This window comes from Malania oleifera, chromosome 13, assembly GCF_029873635.1.
Source record: "Malania oleifera isolate guangnan ecotype guangnan chromosome 13, ASM2987363v1, whole genome shotgun sequence".
Classification (NCBI taxonomy): domain Eukaryota; kingdom Viridiplantae; phylum Streptophyta; class Magnoliopsida; order Santalales; family Ximeniaceae; genus Malania; species Malania oleifera.
This window is the reverse complement of record NC_080429.1, coordinates 83,684,271-83,704,898: the sequence shown is the minus strand read 5'-3', so window position 1 is coordinate 83,704,898 and position 20,628 is coordinate 83,684,271. Positions and strand designations below refer to the sequence as shown.

The 20,628-nt window shown below is 36.0% G+C and overlaps 1 protein-coding gene across 6 annotated transcripts; it reads right to left on the bottom strand.

Moving 5' to 3' along the window:
* Positions 1–294: 294 nt before the first annotated feature.
* LOC131146682 (uncharacterized) lies at positions 295–18,517 on the bottom strand. 6 transcript variants are annotated; one of them, XR_009134434.1, is made up of 8 exons: positions 18,279–18,446; positions 16,248–17,681; positions 13,851–14,057; positions 6,521–7,454; positions 5,509–6,335; positions 3,725–5,385; positions 2,126–2,467; positions 295–1,418 (listed from the first exon to the last, which is right to left on the bottom strand). XR_009134434.1 is itself a non-coding variant. In XM_058096428.1 (7 exons), the coding sequence occupies exons 2-7, from the start codon at positions 17,566–17,568 to the stop codon at positions 2,438–2,440; spliced, it is 4,980 nt and encodes a 1,659-aa protein (XP_057952411.1). In that variant the 5' UTR covers positions 17,569–17,681; positions 18,279–18,517; the 3' UTR covers positions 2,048–2,437. The 6 variants fall into 6 exon arrangements, 4 of the variants coding, with proteins under 4 accessions (XP_057952411.1, XP_057952413.1, XP_057952410.1 ...); XR_009134435.1 differs by having other exon boundaries at positions 295–978; XM_058096428.1 differs by lacking the exon at positions 295–1,418 and having other exon boundaries at positions 2,048–2,467; positions 18,279–18,517.
* Between the last annotated feature and the right edge of the window lie 2,111 nt (positions 18,518–20,628).

Sequence of the window (20,628 nt, the reverse complement as noted above, 5' to 3'; positions counted from 1 at the left end):
ATTTTGTTAGTTCAAAGACTTGTCTAACATGTAGTTCTAATTTTCTTTATACATCTATGATTAATGGAAAGGTTCGAGTCCTGAGGCACCTTCATTTATACAAGCCCATTTAAGATTGCTCTAGCCGCCCATGTTTGGTTTAAAACAAATTTCTTAAATTAAATTTTTTTTTTTTTTTAAATTGTGAGAGAATGCTGAAGTTTTTTTTTTTCGAAATAAGTTCTTCAAGTGTTCAAAGATTCATATTCCTTTATACAAGCATAAATTAGCAATGAATTCATTGCATACATAATATTCGCTTAAATCTGTTGCACAGCATTTATTATATGGGGCGAATACACTCTTAAGGAAAGTGACATTAGTAACATGACCTAAAGCTACTTTCCACTCCTTCACCTCACCTCCATTACATCTTTTTTTGTAACAAAGCTTGCACTTGCAATGCAATACATAATCCACCAAGCCAAAGTGCCACATTTTTATTTCAAATTGTAGGCATTGCAATTAAAACGTAAAACTCGAAAAATGACAACTGCATTCACCAAAACAGGGCCTAAGAGTCCTTTTGGATCAAAGAGAATAGTGGGAATGGGACCTATGGCTTAGAGAGACTTTGGATGCAAGGTGCATGGATCCAATTGCGATGCATGCAAAGCGCGCAATAGAGGTTTGCGCCCATGCCATTCTTGAAACCTTTTGTGCGCGCACGCACGCCTATATACATCAGTGACTTGCTATAGTTAAACACATGGAGCGTCAAATGCACCCTAAAGACATTTCTTAATTCCACATTTCCTCATCAATTTACCATGCTGAAATCATATTCAATTTGCCAATTGATTGACAAGGAGAGAGAAGGATTATGAAATATACTGCTTTTAAGAATAATCCATCCGAAAATTTGGAAGAGAACCATAAACATTTTACAAGAGATGCAACCCAAAAGATTATAGCTGCCCTTCCTTTCTCAAGAGATCACTGAAAACAACATAAGAACCCATTAGAAGAGCACATTAGATGTAGAACCCAAATACTAGATGCAATTTAGCATTCTTCAGTCTCCAGTCTTGGTTCATCAAAGTAATGTAGAAATCATTCCAGACTAATCCTTGAGTTGGTCACTGCCAAAAGCCGTTGACACTCCTAAGTTGATAACATGAAAATGGGACTACTGGGAAATACGGTATGGTGTTTAAACATGTATCCAAACTATGAACATATATAGAACGGGTGTGCCACTGGCCTGAGGGAGTTAGTTATTGTGCTTGAGGGAGTACAGAAATCACAACACTCAAAATCAGAAAGCCATCTTTTCCAAAGGGCTGCTGAATAGGGTCATCAGTTTCTTTTCTTCTTTTTCAACTTTTCTCATGTATTTTAAACATTTTTCAAAAAATATTTCCTTTCTAGCCTCCCACCTGCCGACACGCCATATAAAAAAGAATCAATATTAAACAAAAACATTCCCCTTGAAGTACCTGTTTACTCTTCCACTGTCATATGAGCTGTCACAAACTAAAATATACTCATAAAGGGCATCTCTTTCCTGGAACTAAGATTTCTGAATGTCATTCCAAGAAGCATAGTAGATTTCACAAACCAAACAACATCTTCAAGGTAAAAAAGTTGAGCAGCTCACTTAAAAACCACCCATTTTCTACAAATTAAATTAATACTTTATCCACTTTAACCCCATTCTCCATCATTGACAGGAAGACTTACCATCCTACAGGAGGTCCTTTCAAATATAAAAACTCTGATCCCAAATAAAAAATTTTAGAATTTATTTTGGCAACCCATACTCCCATAATAAGCATGATAATGTCATAGAATGTGCATAACAGAGGCAAGGGAAAAATAATGTAAAAATGAGGAAATCATCAGAATTAAAAATTTATAGAAAATGGAATTATTTTCTTCTTTTTTTTTTTTTATCTTACATCACAATATACATGCATTCCAATATTCCTCATATTGATTATCTCAAAACAGGAAAAAAATAATAATAATTCAACAATGCAAGCAGTGACTTTAAGATGGGGAATAATTTACAGAAAATGAGATTATTAGGCAGCAAAACTATAAAGAGAAGCATTCATCCAAATCAAAGAAATGCATTACATACTTGTTTTGGAGCAACCTCAGAGCTTTGCTGAGGTTGGAAGTCTACAAATCCTTCTCAATATATTCATTCACCTTCACCTAGACCTTATATCTTCTGTGTATTAGCTGGTACAAACTTTTACAACCACAGCAAATACTGACAAATCCTCCCAATGCCAATTGAATCCATTCTTCGCAGAATGCAAATAAAAACTCATCAGTTCCACAGCCCAGTCACAGTCAAGTGCTTGGATCCAATTAAGAAAAAACGGCAGAGTGGTTAGATACAGATCTGATAAACCATGCAGATTGGAATTACCCCTAATATCCATTTCTATGCTTTGACATACTTATCAACATAACCCTGCAGAACATGTGAAACTGATATCACTTCAAAGGAAGAATACAATATTAAATCAAAAGTGCTAACACCGCCCAGTGAAAACCATGCATGAAATCTACATTTTGTGCTAAATAGTTGTGTAAAAACTGATTACACATTTTAATAATGAGATCAAAACCTACATTCTCCCATAGAAAAAACAATAACCGTATAAGTGAGAATGGCACATAAGCTTTTATACCCAGACCCTGAGAATATTCCCATTCAAAATGACACGCTGAACATGTGGAGAAAGCCGATGACATTTAAATAGTTGCATTAAAAAATTTTTGGCTCAAGAGGATTTGGTTCCCAAAATAGAAACATGAATGGAATAAAAATCGCATAAAGATATTATGATCTACAAAAATGTTACTAAAGCAAAAGCTTGTACTATTCCATAGAGCATAGAATATGATATAGGAGTATAAAGAAATTTGGGAATAGTTTTGTCCATCCCATATTATGGATTAATAAAAGTTTGCATGGTCATTTGCTTTATATTGACGACACATTTTCTTTTGCAAGCTACATATAGGAGATAACATTTAATTCATAGAATGTCTATTCTAAAGGAATGAAGAAATATGATGAGAAAGTAAAATAAAAAAATTTAAATTTAAACTGGAGATTAATAATTTGGGAATAGTTGTTCTTTGTCTTTTCCATGTTATAGATTAGTAAAAAATTTTACATTGTCATTTGCTTTATGTATACATCTTTAGTAAGCTCTCCAAACCCTTATATTATGATTGTTGTATTCCTAAGATAATTCATTCCTAAGGCCTAATGTTTTCCATTCCGCAAACCAAACATAACCTAAGAGCTCAATAAGCACCACCTCTTTGGGCATTCCTTTGATCCAAGTAGAATAGGATATAAACTGTAATGGGTCGCCAATGATGTAAATGTAAAAAATCTAAACAAATAAATAAATAAAATCAAAAAGATTTTAGACTTTTCCTTCCTAAAAATTGCCAAAGAAAATTCTTATATCAGAACATTGGATTGTACAAACAATCTTGGTAGTGCACTCATCAAATGTCTTCTTAATAGTGCACTTGGAATATGATAGCTCCTTCAAAAAGGTGCACTATGCGAATACTATTAAGGTCAATTTTTTTTTCTGTGTATATAGTTGTCTAAGTTAGAATGTTAACATCAATGAGATTTTTCTTCGAAAATTCCAATCCTACATTCCCACCCAAAAACAGAAAGACAAGGAAAAAAAGATCTTACCATAACAAGTTTAGTAAGTTTCCGTTGTGATGAATCAATGTAGTGATTTATCTTTGCCTGAGATTTGGGTATCTGGTGGTTCTTCATAGCTCCAGACACCTTATCAACAGTCTTCTTGACAATGGTCTTAAATGCTTCCTTGCTCATATTACCCTGTCGCCATGACGGTTTCAGAACTTCCTTCACAAAATTCGCAAGGGCAACTTTAAAAAGCTTCATTGATCTTGAATCCTTGCTTTTCTTGCTCTTCCCTGGAGACTTAATCTGATCAATCTCAATCTCTCCAGCTGCCGTGTTAGCCAAATCAATTGGATTGCTTGGGCTTCCATTCTCCACAGCACCCACCTCTGCATCTGCTGTCTCACCATATTCATCATTTTCAGGAGACACTGTGCCTGCAACAGCTCCAACCTCCTGCTCATTGTCCTCTTCCACATCCAATGGCTTATGGGAGTCACTAAACCTTAACATGACATCCGATTCATTCGTAGACTCCCGCTTTTGAGCATGGTCAAATTTCCTTAGTGCATTTGAAGATGGCTCAATGCTATCAAAAAGTGGATCATACTGATCACCTCCTGATCTTGGCAGGACCTGCCCACTGACCCTAGCAGAAGTTGGTGGTGAAGTCATCTGTCTTGATATGAAACTGCCAACACCTCGGCCATCAAGATGAACATTGTGGCTGTCGAATTTATTACTGTAAAGTGGGTCCTTTTCTTGCTTAAAAGCATTAGAACTGAATTTTGAGTCCAATGGCTGCTCAAAAGTTGATGCATAAGGATTATAGTGAGCAGAAAATCTTGATCCCCCAAAATCAGGTATCTGAGATAGCTGATTTTTTTCCAGATCTGATCGATATCTTGAGGCCACACCAACATGTACAGAAACACTATCAGCAGCAGGGTGCAGACCAAAAGGTGATTGTTGCTGCTGCGAATAAGAATGGCGCTCAGCAGCTGACTTAAAAAGTTCACCTGGAGGCAAATTTTCACCAGGAAAAGATTGCATTTTCTTTCCAGGTGATTCCTTTGAAAAAGGCACGGTTTGAGATTGCAAACTGCTCCCAGCAAAAGAACTTGAAGGAATTAAACCTTGTACAGGATATTGCGAAAATTGATCATCTATCATATGACTTGGACCAACAAATGGTAGACTCAATGGGTTACTATGTGGTATATGCTTTGCATTGACATCCTCCACATGCAAAGGAAGTCGATGAGGCTCCTGCATTGAGGGATATGCTCGATGAGCCAGCTCAGCAACCTGAGAGTGAATGGGCAGTTCAGTTGAATAAGGCCTCCCAAAATTCTGGGAAACAAATTCATTCCTTGGAGGTAGGTGATTCTGCTGAAACTGTAAAGGAGCAACAGGCATGGCAGCTGCTGCATTTACAGTTAGATCATTAGCATATGGTGGTCGTTGTGGCAGCGGTAGTGGTGGTGGCGGCGGCGGCGGCAGGGAAGTCCAAGATGAATGAAGATTTTTCCCAGGAACAGATGGAAATGGGAAGCTCACAGTCGATGGCATCATGCTATAATGTCTTGCTGGCTGAGGCCCATGTGAGGCAGCAACACTTTGTGAAAGCTGGGGAGGGAGAGGAGGTGGGGGAGGGAGAGGCGGGGGAGGAGGGAGCTGTTGGGAATGACGATATGAAAAACCTACAGCAGAAAAACCGGAAGCATGAGTCCTTCAGAATCAAAGATTGAGGTAAAAAATTTCACGTGAAAATGTTTGGTTGAAAGAACTTGTCTCAATGCAAGGATGAGTTAAAGAGATCTTACTCGGAAAAGGTTCACTGGTTGGAAACTGATTTGGGAAACCTCTTGATGTTTGATTGGGTAAAAAATCTGAAATAGAAGAAACCTCCATTTGCTGTGGTTGATTATCAGCATTCTGAAGCAACTGAGCAGAGAGATTGGCTTGAGCTTGATGAGCTGCAGTACTGTTAACAGAAGAAATTATGTGTTGAGCAGTATCACCAGGAGATTTCATGGTATCAGCATCAGTTACACATTGCGAGCCCTCAACTACAAGTGACTGCAGGATGTCCATTGGTTCCTGGTGATTCTCCTCCATACGAGGGAGGTGACCAACAGATTTCTCAGGCTCATCCTGAAATTCTTCTGTTCCCGGCACTTCGGCAGCAGCCTCTCTAGAATTGTCAGATTTACCAACATCAGCACCTAATAATCGACCATTTTGATCTAAATCAAATGACTCCTCTCTTTTATCATCAACAATCCCATCTTTTGGTGAAACCCAGCTACTACCAGGCATTTCTTTAAGGCATTGCATCTCTTCGCTCTTAACTTCATCATGCTCTTGGAAAGATCCTTTGTTAGAATCTCTATGGAAACCAGAATTCTTTGAACCAGAAGGGACTTCCAGATGCTGCTCTTTGCTTCTAAATCGCCTCAATCCATCATTCCTGTCAAAATCATGCTGGTGCAGAAACCGACATGAATCACCACGGTAGCACCTGCCTCGTAAGAAATCAAAACAGCCTGGAACCTGTCCTTTGTTCCATCTTGTTTTGTCACTACCTAACTCACCACCGCCCCGAAAAACAGGTGATCTGCTCCTGCTTCTTCGTTTCTTGGGAGACCAGCTGAAACGGAAATACAAAGAAATACAAAATTTGCCACAGGTTATATACCACAGAAAAGTACAAAATGCATCTATATTAGAGGCATACAGACAGATTAATGCCAAATGCCTATTATTTTCAATCACCAGCAAAGGTCATTGACTAAATACATACTGCATACATGGGGGAAAAGGTCCAATGCGCACCTGGGAGATCGACTTCGCTTATCCTTTCTTCGCCATGGACTCCTCCTCCTCCTCCTCCTCCTATCTTGAGGAGATCTGCTCCGGCTCCGGCTCCGGCTCCGGCTCCGGCTCCGGCTCCGGCTCCGGCTCCAACTTCGGCCTCTTTTACCATGCTTACTAATATACCGTGAATCATCAGAATCACTGTCATTAGCACCTTCTTTGACCAATCTCCCAAACTCATCAACTTTCAACAAACTTGAGGCGCCCTTAATGTCTTCCTCTTCAGACTTAAGACTCTCAGCAGCAACATCAAGATCACCTCCCAAGGCATCCTTTTTCTGATGAGCCTCATGATAAGCACCAACAACAGGTTCTTGATTTTTGCAGTTATCATTTTCATTAGCTTTTTCACTTTCAGTAGATGGAATAACATTTTCCTCAACATTGCTTTGTGATTCTGGAGAATTTTTCAGAGCTTCAAACGACATGGTATGGGAAGTTGCCACAACAGAGTCAGGGAACAGCTCAAGCCCCCTTTCAGTCCCAGTAGAACTCTTGGATCCAGAACCTGTTTCAATTTTACACCCCAAATCTTTCTGTAAACTTGCAGCACCATTTGTAGCTACTGACGGTGAAACTATTTGAGAGCTTACGTCTTCAAGACAAGGGCCATCGTCATTGTCTGAACTGTCATCAGAAGCATAATCCTGTAAAAGTCTAAATGGGCTGCCTCCTTTGATAGGTGGACTGTTAAATGTTTCAGACTTGACACCTGCAGCAGCAGTTGCACCATTAGATGGACTTAAATCATCAAGGATAGGAGTAGCAGATTTCCCGACGTAGCTGTCTAAGGGGCATTCAGCAGCTTGAACGGAATTCACAACTACACCATCTACACTGGAAAATGACATTCCAGTGGTCATGTAATCCTGATCCGTAAAATTTTCTGGCTCTGTTGAACGATGAAGGGAAAAAAATAAATGGAGCATTTTGACAATGCAACAAAACTACATGTCATTCCAACAAGATGGATATGAACACAATAATAAACAAACAGTGCTAAAAACATTCGGGAATGGGATCTCAGTGCATCCAACTACACAATAATACATTGATGCAAGATCAATAAAAGGCCAAATTACTACAATAATTACAACACACCATTAAACCACTAAAAAACATAAAACTTTTACAACCCGCTAACATAAAAAGGAAAAATGAACTCTTTGAGTGGTCTCATGTCATATATGTTAAAAATTCTTCCAGGTGCAATATAATATAGACCTAGGAATATATTCCAAGAAATTTTCAAGCATGGTTTAAATTATAAATTGATTATAAACTGCGAAGGCAACGGGAAAGTGAAATACAGGAAAGACATTATAATAAATCATGTACAGATATAACAATTAGCTAGCCAGAAACTTCTATTTGCATCTAAACTGGCAACAAATGATACAAACTTTTAAAAACAAAATTTCAATAATTGTACGCATCCTAATCTCAAGAAGGTCGCTGTTTTGCTTTGGATTCTTACATTTATTCACTAATCTTTTATGCAGGTAGCAAAAGCACCATCTACCAGATATCATTAAAATTGAAGAATTTCAATGACATTCCAACACACGTCCATGATTGAGTATTCAAATTCCAAAAAAAAATTCATTGATGATTCCTGCCTTCAATAATCAAGGAATTCCATCAGTCAAATTTGAAGCATAATGTCTAAGACATCCTGGATTTGAGGTGCAAATTTAAAGTTTTAAACAATAAATCACATTATCTCAGTCCTCAACAAGAGCAAAACTCCGGGTGCATGTGCATCTGATGCCTCATACCTTCTTCATGCTTAGCTTAGATCCAAAATGCATGTAAAATATGTCATTAGGCTCGATTGCTTTTAAGCATCTAATATTGTGTGTGTGTGCGCGCGCGCATACATATATATAAGTTCAAAAAACCTCATTGATGTAGAACGGAAACCAGCTATTGGATGGATCAATATGACCCTACTTGGAGGTTGATTCCAAAAAAAATCGTTCAAGGGTTTGTTGAGGCATAAGCCTGAATGTGTTTGCTAAAGATAAATAGTTAGAGTTGTATTATGTGGAAATTTGTAAATAAGTGTGTCCTAGGGATTTGGTTATACTTTCCTACGTATTAGAATGTTGCATTACTGTTAAAGAGGTTGGTATTTGAATTGAATGGAGAAAATGCTCCTCCCCCCACCAAAAACAAAAAAAAAAAACAAAACAAAACAAAACAAAACAAAAAAAAGTGGGGAAAAAAACTCTTCCCTTATTCTTCCACCCCATGATTTTTAAATGCACAAGGGTTTCCCTCAAAACAAGGAGTGCCGAAAATGCCTTGAGAAATTGTCCAAATACCACTTCCGAAAGGCAAGTGCAAATCAGATTGCGGCTTATGCATTTTGCATACAATATGTGGCGCTTGCACTTTTCTGGTTGAGGCCTACACATTTTAAGTCCAAATTGGTCTAAACTAAGATATAAAATTGAATCATGTGTATGTAGGAAAGGACTACTGAATGCTCTAATCTAAATGAATCTCTAAAATTCTAGAACCTAAACCTTTGCAAAACAATTGGTAGTAGCATCTTGAATCATAATCAATTTAAACTTTGTAATGTTATGACCATCTCAGTTTACTTCGAACAATTTTAGATTTATATGCTTAGAATGACCATAAAACAAATCATTTTTGAATTTTTTTTTTTTCAAATTTTTTTTAGTAGTTTCCTCTTTTTCATTTCTTTCAAAATATATGAATAATATTTATTTGTAAACAAATAAAATTACCAATGGCTAACACCTTAATGCCTTGATGCTTACACAGTTACACCTCACTTCATGAGGGTTAAAACACCTCATGTTTTACCTTCACCTTTTAAATCACCGCTTCTGGCCATACCGCACCTCCTATATTCCTATCTTTGGAATTTTGGTCTTAGAAATTCCACAAAAATATTCCAGTTCTGAGTGGCAGAGTCCACCTGGAATTTGTAGCACCATAGGCAAAAGCAACTACCAACTTACAGGTAGATAATTAGCAGAACCAAATAGGTGAAATTCCAGCGTCATGCAGAAAATACATAAAGATAAAAGGGCAGCCCGGTGCACAGAGCTCCCAGATAGGCGGGGTCCGGGGAAGGGGTGGACTAGTACCACGATGGATCTATAGTACACAGCCTTACATTGCATTTTTGCAAGAGGCTGTTTCCACACCTCGATTTTAAATCCCAAAATTTGATCCCAGATTCTATCATTTTAGTTCCAGATTAATTTACTGCACATCAGTACATCACTAGATTGAATCGTCAAATTGATTGAGTGGATGCTAAAAGTTTATATTTCATTTTAGTATATAAGACAATGGTAAAACATGAAACTTCAACTTTGGCTCAATTTCAAGCCAAAATGGCAATGTCAATTTCGATTTCAGTTTCAATTTCAATTTGAAAAATAATGGAATTCAGTAGTAAAGCATGCAATTTTTTAATAGATCTTCAAAAGCTGTTAATGGACAGAATAATGCAAGATTTAGAACTAAAATATAGTAAATAAAATAAACCAACGACGAGTAGTCACATTAAACATATTTAATCAATATAAATGAAATTCAAAAATCAGTTAAATATTAATTATTAAGCAAATACAACTATTTTCTACATAAAAGGTAAAGTAATCAAATAAACATTGTAGCAAATATCTAATATCAATTTTGCATAAATTTGAAAGGCTAAAAACTATCATTCATACTCTTGTAACATTTTTCATTTCAATAAAAGTAGAAGATTTATTGATAGAAATTTTAATTTTGGATTCAGATTTCATTTTCAAAGAAAATTTGGTCTGTCGTCAATCCTTCAAAAAAAAAAATTCTGAAATTATTCACGCAAATTTTGGCAGAAATTGACTGCCAATATTTTATTTTGAGGACTGTGAAGAACAGAAATTTTGACAATTTGCTTTGAAATTTAAAACCATGGAGAAGAAGAGAGGTTTACTTCATAGGATTAGACCATCATGAAGTACAACTTTTACCCATGAATGTTAGGTTTTAATGAACAAAAAAAGAAAGATGATCAAAGGGCTTTGAAGAAATGGAGGACAAATGTGGAGTATACTCAAGAAACAAAAACAAAGGAGATCAATACAAGAATCATTAACCATATTTGGAATGGTAGGGAGGCCAGAGGTTTAAAAAACCCACAGACCTCCACAAACATTTGATTAGTGGGACACTTGTACCCCTGCTATTTTTGCCATATATAAATGGAAGTTCCGAAAAATCCATGGAACTCTCCTAAAATTTGTCAAATAGGCGCATACCTCCCCTTATATTGGGCAAAAATACAAGCAACTCTGTGGAATTTTTGAAACCTCAAGAGTGGTCCATGTATTTTTGCCAAACCTTGGGGAGGTCAGCGTCTTTTTTTAAGAAAAAGGACAGAACTGGAAAAAACAGGCATGGACTTTAACTTGGCCTTGGAAAAATTCGATTCAAGGATGAGCAAGCTTGATTCTATGCTTAGTTTTATTATATCGATCATTGTTCCTAACTATTGTGAATTAGAAGACAAGCCTTTCTTCCAGAAAGCAGCTATTGAAATTGTAGAATCATTGTATTGGGAGCCTGAGCCCTAACCTGTTGAAGTAGTTGCAGAAGCTAATTTTGACATTAAAGAACCACAACATTGGGAGCCCTAGCCTCACCGGTTGAATTCAGCATTCCAAGTACGCTTTCCAGCTACACCTCCATAACTTTTTCTTCACATACTCGTGTGTCATTTTGAAGATGGAAAATTGCCTTCGTCTCCATCAAACTTACTAGCAGTCGTTACTCTTCATCCGTCAGATTTTTAAAATTTGAGGTTGAATTCTTTCTAGCAGGGGGAGGATGATGCATTGCACAAGCAAGAGTTATTTTTATTTTCCTAAAAATTTATAGTATTTTCATTTGTTTTATTTAGGATATTTTTTTATTAGGGTCACATCCCCGTGATTCTAGGATATTATAATTTCGGAAGTAAGATTTTAGGGCATTATTATTTAAAGAACAAGTATGTTAGTTTATTTAGGTGCCATTGGGTATCACTGTCAAAAATTTTAAAAACAAAAACCATAAACAAAAACTAAAAACTGTCAACCTGTTTGGTTCTATCACTAAAACTGAAAACCCGTTTGGTAGCTTGTTTTCAGTTTTTTTCTTAAACTGAAAATGAAAAACAAAAACCTATTTAGTTGTTTATTTTCAATTTTTCAATCTCATTTACATTAATCGGAATGATCTAGTAGATCTAATTTTAACAAAACAAAAAAATTAAATCCACATTAAAATCCATATGAACCAGCAGAATGTTCCATTAATTGCAATAAACAATAAATTTTGATGGATCAAAACAAATGTAATATACTAACTGGCTGGAGACAATGCAGATCTAATTTAGATCTACATTTTATATTAGTTGAAATAACCTAATATAAATCTAATTTACACTAATTGGAATAATCTAGTAAATCTAATTTTAATAAAACAAAGATGAAATCCAAATTAAAATCCACATGAACTAGCAGAAAGTTCCATTAATTGCCGCTGCGGGCTGTTGTGGCTATTGTGAACGAAGGGGAAGCTCCTGGTGTTTGGCCTGATTAAGAGAGCTGCTGCAGGCTGTTGCAGCTGCCGCAAACAAAGGGCTTTTAGAAGCCCTAGATGAAAATAAAACCAAGGGAGTGGATGCCTGCTGTGAACGAAGGGGTTCTTGGAAGCCCTTGATGGAAATAAATAAGGTAAAAAAGGCACAAAAATGCACGGGGTGAGAATTGAACCCAGGACCCTTGCGCATGTTTTTAATTAATCACGGCCTCCCCCCATTGCGCAATGAACTGAAAACCACTTTTTGTGGTTTTTGGTTTTTACAGAAACAAGGGAAACGACTTCTTTTGGTGGCCTCCAGGGCAAATAAAACCAAACATGTTTTTGAGCTTCATTTTGGCATCCGAAAAAAAACACAAACAGGAAACCAGAAACAGAAATGATACCAAACGCAACCTTAGGTTTCCTAGCAATTTTAGTTTATTTAGGTTTCTTATATTAGTTAACATATCTTTCAGGCATGTACACCCATAAATAGGTCCTTATGTATTAGTTTTTAGGAAATTGGGATTGAGAATTAAACAGTTGGGCAGTGGTCCTGTAGAGGATATCCCAGGTGTAAAAAAGTTAAGTGTGGCATTTCACTTCCCTCAGCCTTGTATGTTGCACTTCAAGACAAAGGAATAGCAGGGCTTTCAAAGGGACACAGCTGCCAGCTCAAAAGCTGAAAAGCTTGCTAATGCAATTTTTTTTAAAGGGGGATGCCAGAATTCTGTATCCAGGCCTTTTAACCTGAATGAATATTTTGATTTTTGATCCTTTTCCATATGCCCAAACATTTTTTTGTACTTAGGCCGGCATCCCCTTAAGTGCAACTTAATGCATACCAGTCATCAAACCATATCATTCATATCCTGTCCAGATACTACTAAGATGAAATACAGCAATTTTAGTGTGTCACATATTGCAATAGACAAATAATCAAGTTAGATATAAATCCAGCTAATTATTCAACCTGCACAACAAGCAAATTAAAAATGTCTCTTAAAAATATCTGACACAAGATTAATATCTAATTCAATACTCTAGGTTAAAAGGCTTCCAAAATAGCCTTCACAGAATAATTAAGCATCCAACCATCACAACAACAAAAAATTTCCACTTCAATGCCATGATTCAAACATCCACCTCCTGCCAACTTCAAATGACAAATAAAAAATCAAGAATGAAAAAAACAAACAATCAAACAAACAAAACAAAAGAACAAAAGGACCATCTCATTTTAATTGTTTATTCTCTTCCTCATCTAGAAATGTGAGAATTAAAATATTTTTTAAACAAGGATTAGATGCTTCACAGATCTCAAATGCTTAATTATATATATATATATATACACACACATATTATGTATATATTCTGTATGTATATGCATATAAAGTGAGAAAAAACATTTGCAAATCATTTACTTTATACATTTACAAGTGTCCTACTTCATTAGCATATCAATAATCAGTGCTACCAAAACACAGGCAACAAACAAAATTTCATTTTAAACACATTAAAGCTTAATGCAACAAAATATAAAAATAAAATAAACTCTTATGCAAATGTTTTTTCTTTTTATCAGCAAAAACTTTCGCATGCAAATATATAAAAAGAAAACAGGAAACGCAATCGGAGTGGCGGCAATCCTCAACTTATTTGGGAAGAAAGAGAAAAAAGAAAGTTAAACCTTTGCCATGTTCTTCCAATCCTCCAGAACCAGAGTATGATACTTTACCACATAACACATCCTTGGTTGGACGGCATTCTGCTGGAGTCTGATATGCATGCAATGGCTCTTTTACATCATTATTGTCATGGATAAAAACAGATTCATGATTTTGATCCTCGAATGAGTCATAAACCCCCTGGTTTTTGTCAGGATGGATGATGTCATCTACAAAATCAGCCACAGAAAAACAAAAAGTGCAAAATATTTAGCATTTCAATGTATAAGTAGACTAGGACATAGGATAAAACAAAAAAGAAAACAGATTTTAAACTTCAAACAATTTTATTTGATCAAACCTACAACCATTTTCATTAGACCACTATCAAAACACCACGATCAACTAGAGACAAACGAATGTTTTGAAACTTGACAACCAAATATGACCTTAAGGCCTAAGTTGATAACTCTTGAGGAAAGGAACACTTTTTTAGGGCCAGAAGCAGACCCAGAAGCAGACACGCTACGGCATTAACAACAATTGTTTCTCCACCCTAAGCAAGTAAAATACAAAGAAAGAAGGCATTACACGGTATCATAGTTTATTAATGCATATATTAAATCTCGAAGATAAAGCTCTAAACCATCTTCAGGCCACTTGGTAAGGGAAAAATAGCACAACAGCTAAATGTACGAGCTTTTATGGTAGGGTTAACGAAAAAATATTAAAGCAATTTTTTGTCCTGTTAAGGGACCACAATACACTTTTAGAGCCTGTTTGTTTTAACAGCACAGCCCACATTTTTGGCCCACCCCTGTGTTTGGGTAGAAGTTCAAAGCAGACCCTTATTGGATTTTGGTTTTCCGAAGGATTAGAATTCCCATAGAAAACTGATGTTTATAGACGTATAGCACTTGTTTCGAAAGGTACTAGAATGCAAAAAAAAAAAAAAGATGTTTCAAACAGCCTCTGCCCCCATCCAACCCAGTCTTAAGTGAAAAGGAAAATGCTGTAAAATTTGAAGCCTTGCCAATTACCTTGTATAAGAGGAATAAAGCAGCCGACAATTTATAGGCATGCCCCATCATCCAATAAAAAAAACCCTACTGTTGCCCTTGGAAAATGGAACCAGGAAAAATAATAATAATAAATAAATAAATAAAAATAAAAATAAAAATAAAAGAAGTGAGTGTGTCAATTGTGGTCATTTTAGCCATTTACTTTTAGAGCCAAAAAAAAAAAACAGTGTTTCGCACTTGGGTAGAAGCACTATTTTTAGAGAAGTGGAATAGAACCACTTACGCTTTAAACACTTCATTTTTCCCATTGTCAAATGTCAAACATTACTTAACAATCAAAAGCACATTTTAAGTTAAGACAAAAAGGCACTCATTTCAAGTCATGCGAACACAACTTTAGGGTGCATTTTCCTGCAAGTCTTCTGGATAATTGTAAGTCATAAAAAATATATAAATGTGAAAGAAAAAAAAAAGTAAATTAAAAATCATTGTAGAGATAAAATGCTTAATATAAACAGATTGGATTGCAAATCACAGCCTAGTCACTTTGACAATTTGGCTCAGAAAATCTCAAATCCAGAATCAGTCCTGCTTTTGGTGATAGTTCTGGCAAAGAGATATTAGGCCAGTTTCAATAAAAATTGGATAAGTTTCTAAAAGGCGCCTTATCAAAACAGATGAACAATAAAACCAAAAAAATAAAAAACTAACAACAATAAAGTAACGAGCACAAAAATTCTAGAAGTTGACAATGTTAACCAACACCTCATCAGGATGGTTCCATCCCGTCTCTAATTCAATCGTCACAATCAACTTGCCTCGATCAAAGTTTTACTTTTACACATTCTCAACCTTATTTCAATTCTGCCTGCATAAAATAAGGAACCTTCTCTCATTTTTTATGCTCTCTTTTTTTTGGTGGGGGCATGTGCAGTGTGTGGAGGCTCAACAGAAAGACCTACTAATTTTAGCATCCAGATGCTTGGCAAGTGTGAACTGAGAAGAGATCCAGATGAGGTAGCAACCCGGAAATCATTCTCAGTTTCTTTCTTCTCAATGTACACAATCATTTGCTGAAAAACAAAATCAAAATGTGAATCGGATTTACAAGAGAGCAAGATGTACTTACAGCAGATGAGACATAATTAGTATATTAAAACAAGAAATCCCCAAGCATAAAACATATTTTGCCTTAATAATGATCTACCAGTGTAGATGAATCCACTGTCTCCAAGTCGATCAATTTAATAGAAATTATAACAAGAAACAAGAAATGTCATGCAGAGACATGTGCACACACATGCACACACACGCACACACATGCATAGATTTGAGGCAGGTCGCAGGCATCAAGATTAACCGCAGATAAATGCAATCCAAGTTCAAAGTTGCACTGACCTTCCATGTCCATGTCAGAATCAGCTGGCGAATGGGATACACCTGCATCCATCATCCTACTGGCTTGCATTGAAAACTCATAATAAGGAATTGAAAGTGAATTACTATGATCCTGCCCTTCAGGACATTTGCATTCCAAATTGCATTTCCTTTTCATCCACAAAAAATATTCATGTGCAATTGCAGCTTCACTTCCTGGCTCACCACCAAACAAAAATTTAAACTCTGGATTCCCAGACTCCTTTTCACAAGCCATATCTTCAAAACCAGGACCATGCTTGGCTATAAACTCACATAAAACTTCCATCTTTTGAACAATTTGTCCCTCCGCTGGCTTTGGAGGAGGTGGAGGAAGGTCCAATACCATACTGTTCCTGGATGATAGACCATCTTCCACTGCAGTACCCCCCACATGGCTAGGTCCACCACCACAGTTCAGATGGTCATCAGCCATAGACTTGGAAACCACCACCTCGGAGACACAAAATTTGTTGGAACTAGGACCAGAATCAGGGAACTCAGAAGCAGAAAGAACAGAAGTTGAAGTTGTTGTTCTTGAGGAAACTGGGGGAGAGGTTGAGGGTGGTGGAGAAGGCGGAAGTGGTGGCGGAGAAGAGGGTGGTGGTGGAGGTGGAGGGAGAGGTGGAGGTAGCAGTGGCGGTGGTGGGGGAGCCACAGAAGGTATATGAGAATCTCGATGCGTTGGATGTACAATAGATCCAAATGGAGCTGGAGAGAAAAAACTAGAAGTGGGTGGGGGAGGTGCAGGTGGGGGCATATGTTGAATGCCCGGCATAACACCAGCCGGCGGCGGATAACCTGGCATTCTGTGGAAGGTTAGTCCTTGTGAAGGAGGGGGAGGTAGCACTCTAGGAGGCGGTGGGCCCTGTAACATTTCCGGGTGAGAAGAGCCAGCAACAGGAGGACCAGTAGGATGAGCAAGTGAAGGGGGAGGCATCTGATGCACATTCGTGGTTCCTATATGTGAAGAATATTGGGATGGATGTAAGTAAGTTGGACCTGCATTGACCAGTCCAGATGGTGGAATTTGAGGGGGTGGACCTTGCTGAACTGCAGGCGGATGGGGGAGAGGACTATGGTGATACAAAGGAGGGCCCCGCTGAACTACCGAAGGAACAGCTGTAGGAGCTTGCTGAATTGCAGGAGGGGATGGAGCTGCTGGAAGGCCTTGTTGGAATGGAGGCTGCGGCGGCGGTGGTGGAGGTGGCAGTGGAGGAGCTGGAAGGTGATGCTGGAAAGGGGGCACAGGTGTTTGAGGACCCTGTCCAAACTGAGAACCATAATTGCCTTGACCAAACATCTCAGCTACTCAGAACACAGCTTGAACTGATAAACAACTTCCAGAAATAAGGATTCCCTGCCTAAATCCAATTTGCATGGATGCAATCTTCAGTTCAAGCTTCCATGGAGTCCCTGTGAAATGGTAAAAAATTAGAAAAATAAAATAAAATCAGCAATTTCAATTGCAAAACCTAAATTTTCTATCAAAGAGCAAGGAACACAATTCATAATCAGATAACTAAAATGATTTTACTACCAGATACAATCAACTTCGTTTCAAAGCTTTTTTCGACTAACACATAAAATCTAATGCCCCGTCAATCAAGTAATTATCACCCTTGAAACTGAAAATACACATTCAGTATCACAGTACAAAAAAGGGTAAAAAAACAAAAGAGAATAAAAAATAGAAACAAGCAAGAACCCTAGCTCTTATCCCATTGTCTCCCAAACCTTCGCACTTTCTCCAACCCGTATATAACAGCTCATTAACCACGTGAAGCAAGCACAGTTAGAAGTCATCCATTCAACCACAAAGGCAAATCAAAATCAGCAAAAAAAACTGAAACCCGTTTTCTGACAACCAAAAATCGTGAGAGAAAACCCAACAATTCAAAATGCACCAAACGCAACACCAAGACAGTAATTTAAGGAAAACAAGTAATCTTGAAGCAAGTACCCCAAATTTACATCAAACAAAATATCTAGACAGGCAGAAAAAAATTCTACCATATCAAAATCGAGGAGTAGCATCAGAGATTTCAATTATAGAGGAAAGAATGACAAAACCCAGGTCCGAGAGTCAAAATTATCGTGCTTTCAAGGTCTCAGAGTGGCAGAGAGTAGCAAAACGGCCTTATGAACCCTAAAATGACTCTGTCATGAATTTTCGTGTTGCAGCCCAGCGTGGGAATAAAGAAAACGAAAAGTTGGAGGAAGTAATGGTGGGGAATGAGAATAATTTATTCCTAGTTTTACCCCGGAATGTTACAATACTTTTCACTGGAGCCCCTGGCTCTAATGGGGCTAAGTCCGTTTGGATTGTCCAACAAAAATTATTTATTATGAAAAGTATTTTAAATTAAGTATTTATATTAATAACTAGTATTTGATTAAAAAAAATAAAGGATCACTTTAATTGTGGGAAGTATCTTTTATTTTCCATTTTAATTTTTCAAAAATTTATTAAAAAATTTAATTCATATTTTTACAATATTTATAGGAAATAAATAAATAAAAATAAATAATTTTGATACTATTTTATCATAAAAATAGTTTTATTTTAGATTCATAATTTTTTAAATAATTACAAAAATGACACGTTATTTTTAAATTTTTCAAGTTTATATAAAAAGTTGGAAATTATTTTTTTTTATTACTTTTTAATTTCAAACACTGCATTGTGTATAAGAGCATTGAATTCGGATTTTATACTTTATTTTGTGTGAATTATGCATAAAGTTTCTTCTAAATTCATACAAATCTAAATTTAAACCCAAAATTCATGATCATAAATATCACCTAATATAATTCTTGGAAAGGTGAAAAACAGTTATCTATTTTGCAATAATTTCTACATATAGAAATAAAAATAGAAAAATATTTTACACATTTAAATAATTTTTTTATTTTATAGATGCAACTCTTGAAAAATTTAAAAATAAGCTAAAATTTTTATAACTATTTGCAAAACAAAAAAAAAATAGAAAATTCACATGTTTAGTATTTTGTTCTTTTTTTTTTCTCTCTTTATTAGATAAGAAAAAAGACTTGCTCTTTTTGGAGTTAACTTTTGTTTTGTTTTAAGGATTTGAGAAAATAAATCTTTAACTTATTTGTGGACCTTTAGGAAAACATTTTGTTTTCGAGAAAACCAAGTAAAATTATAATACTAACCATTAGATTCGAATTTTTTACTTTCTTTTCATTTCCATCTAAACCCTTAGTGATCGGGAAATGATTTATGGCGGACTATCTTCTTAATTTTCTTTTCCAATAAGGAAGTTACCAACAAAAAATTTCAATTCATTGTCCCAAAGGTTAGCGTATGAATCTTTCTTCAATATAATTATTTAAGAACATGTAGTATTAAGAAAATAATAAATCATAGACAGTCCATTATTGCTATCACATAATTCATTTTTCGGTTGCGATTATTTTACCATTTAGCGGCAATTATATTGGCCATTATTTCCTTTACGGGTGATTGCACAATTGCCGCTAGAGTTAGCACCAGCAAAAGTTCTAGCAGTAATTACAATTGTTGCCGATAAAGGTCATTTTAATTGCCACAACAAATATGGATGCTAGTGACCACTAATAGCAGTAATTATATTTGTCGCTAAAGGGGTCTTACAAGACTACATATAAACCCTTTGTCGCCAATTTCAATCGCCACTAGATATCACTACAATACGTTTTAGTAACAATTACAATTGCAGCTAAAACTTAACCACCTACTAAATACCCAATATATATGCTTTTTTTCTCACCACAACATAACATTTATACCTTGAAATTAGTATTATCATAATTTTCACCTGCTATTTGAAATAAACATCCATAAGCAAATGATAAAACTTAACCACCTATTAAATACCTTATTATATATGTTTTTTTCTCACCACAACATAACATTTATATCTTGAAATTACTATCAACGTAATTGTCACCGTCTCTTTGAAATAAACATCCATAAGCAAATAATTTTCATTGAAATAGATTGTAATCAAATAGTAACCAATCATTTTAAAATTCAAGAAACTTATAGAATTATCTTGAAACACACTACTTTCAAAAAAGGATAATAGTTCGACAAGTCTCAAGTCAAACATATTTTTCCAGTGCAATCATAAACCAAAAAATAAAATAAAACAAAATGTCATGATCATATCCAACTCTTAAATTACAATCTCCATTTGATCCATCACTGAATCCCAAGAACTTCATGCTAAACCATCAACGCATCATAAGCTATGACCTACAGAAAAGGAGAATAAAAATATATAAATAAAAATAAGACAAGTAGGAGAAGAAGGAAAACAAAGGAAAGAAAAAGAATTGTTGTGGTATATGGCTT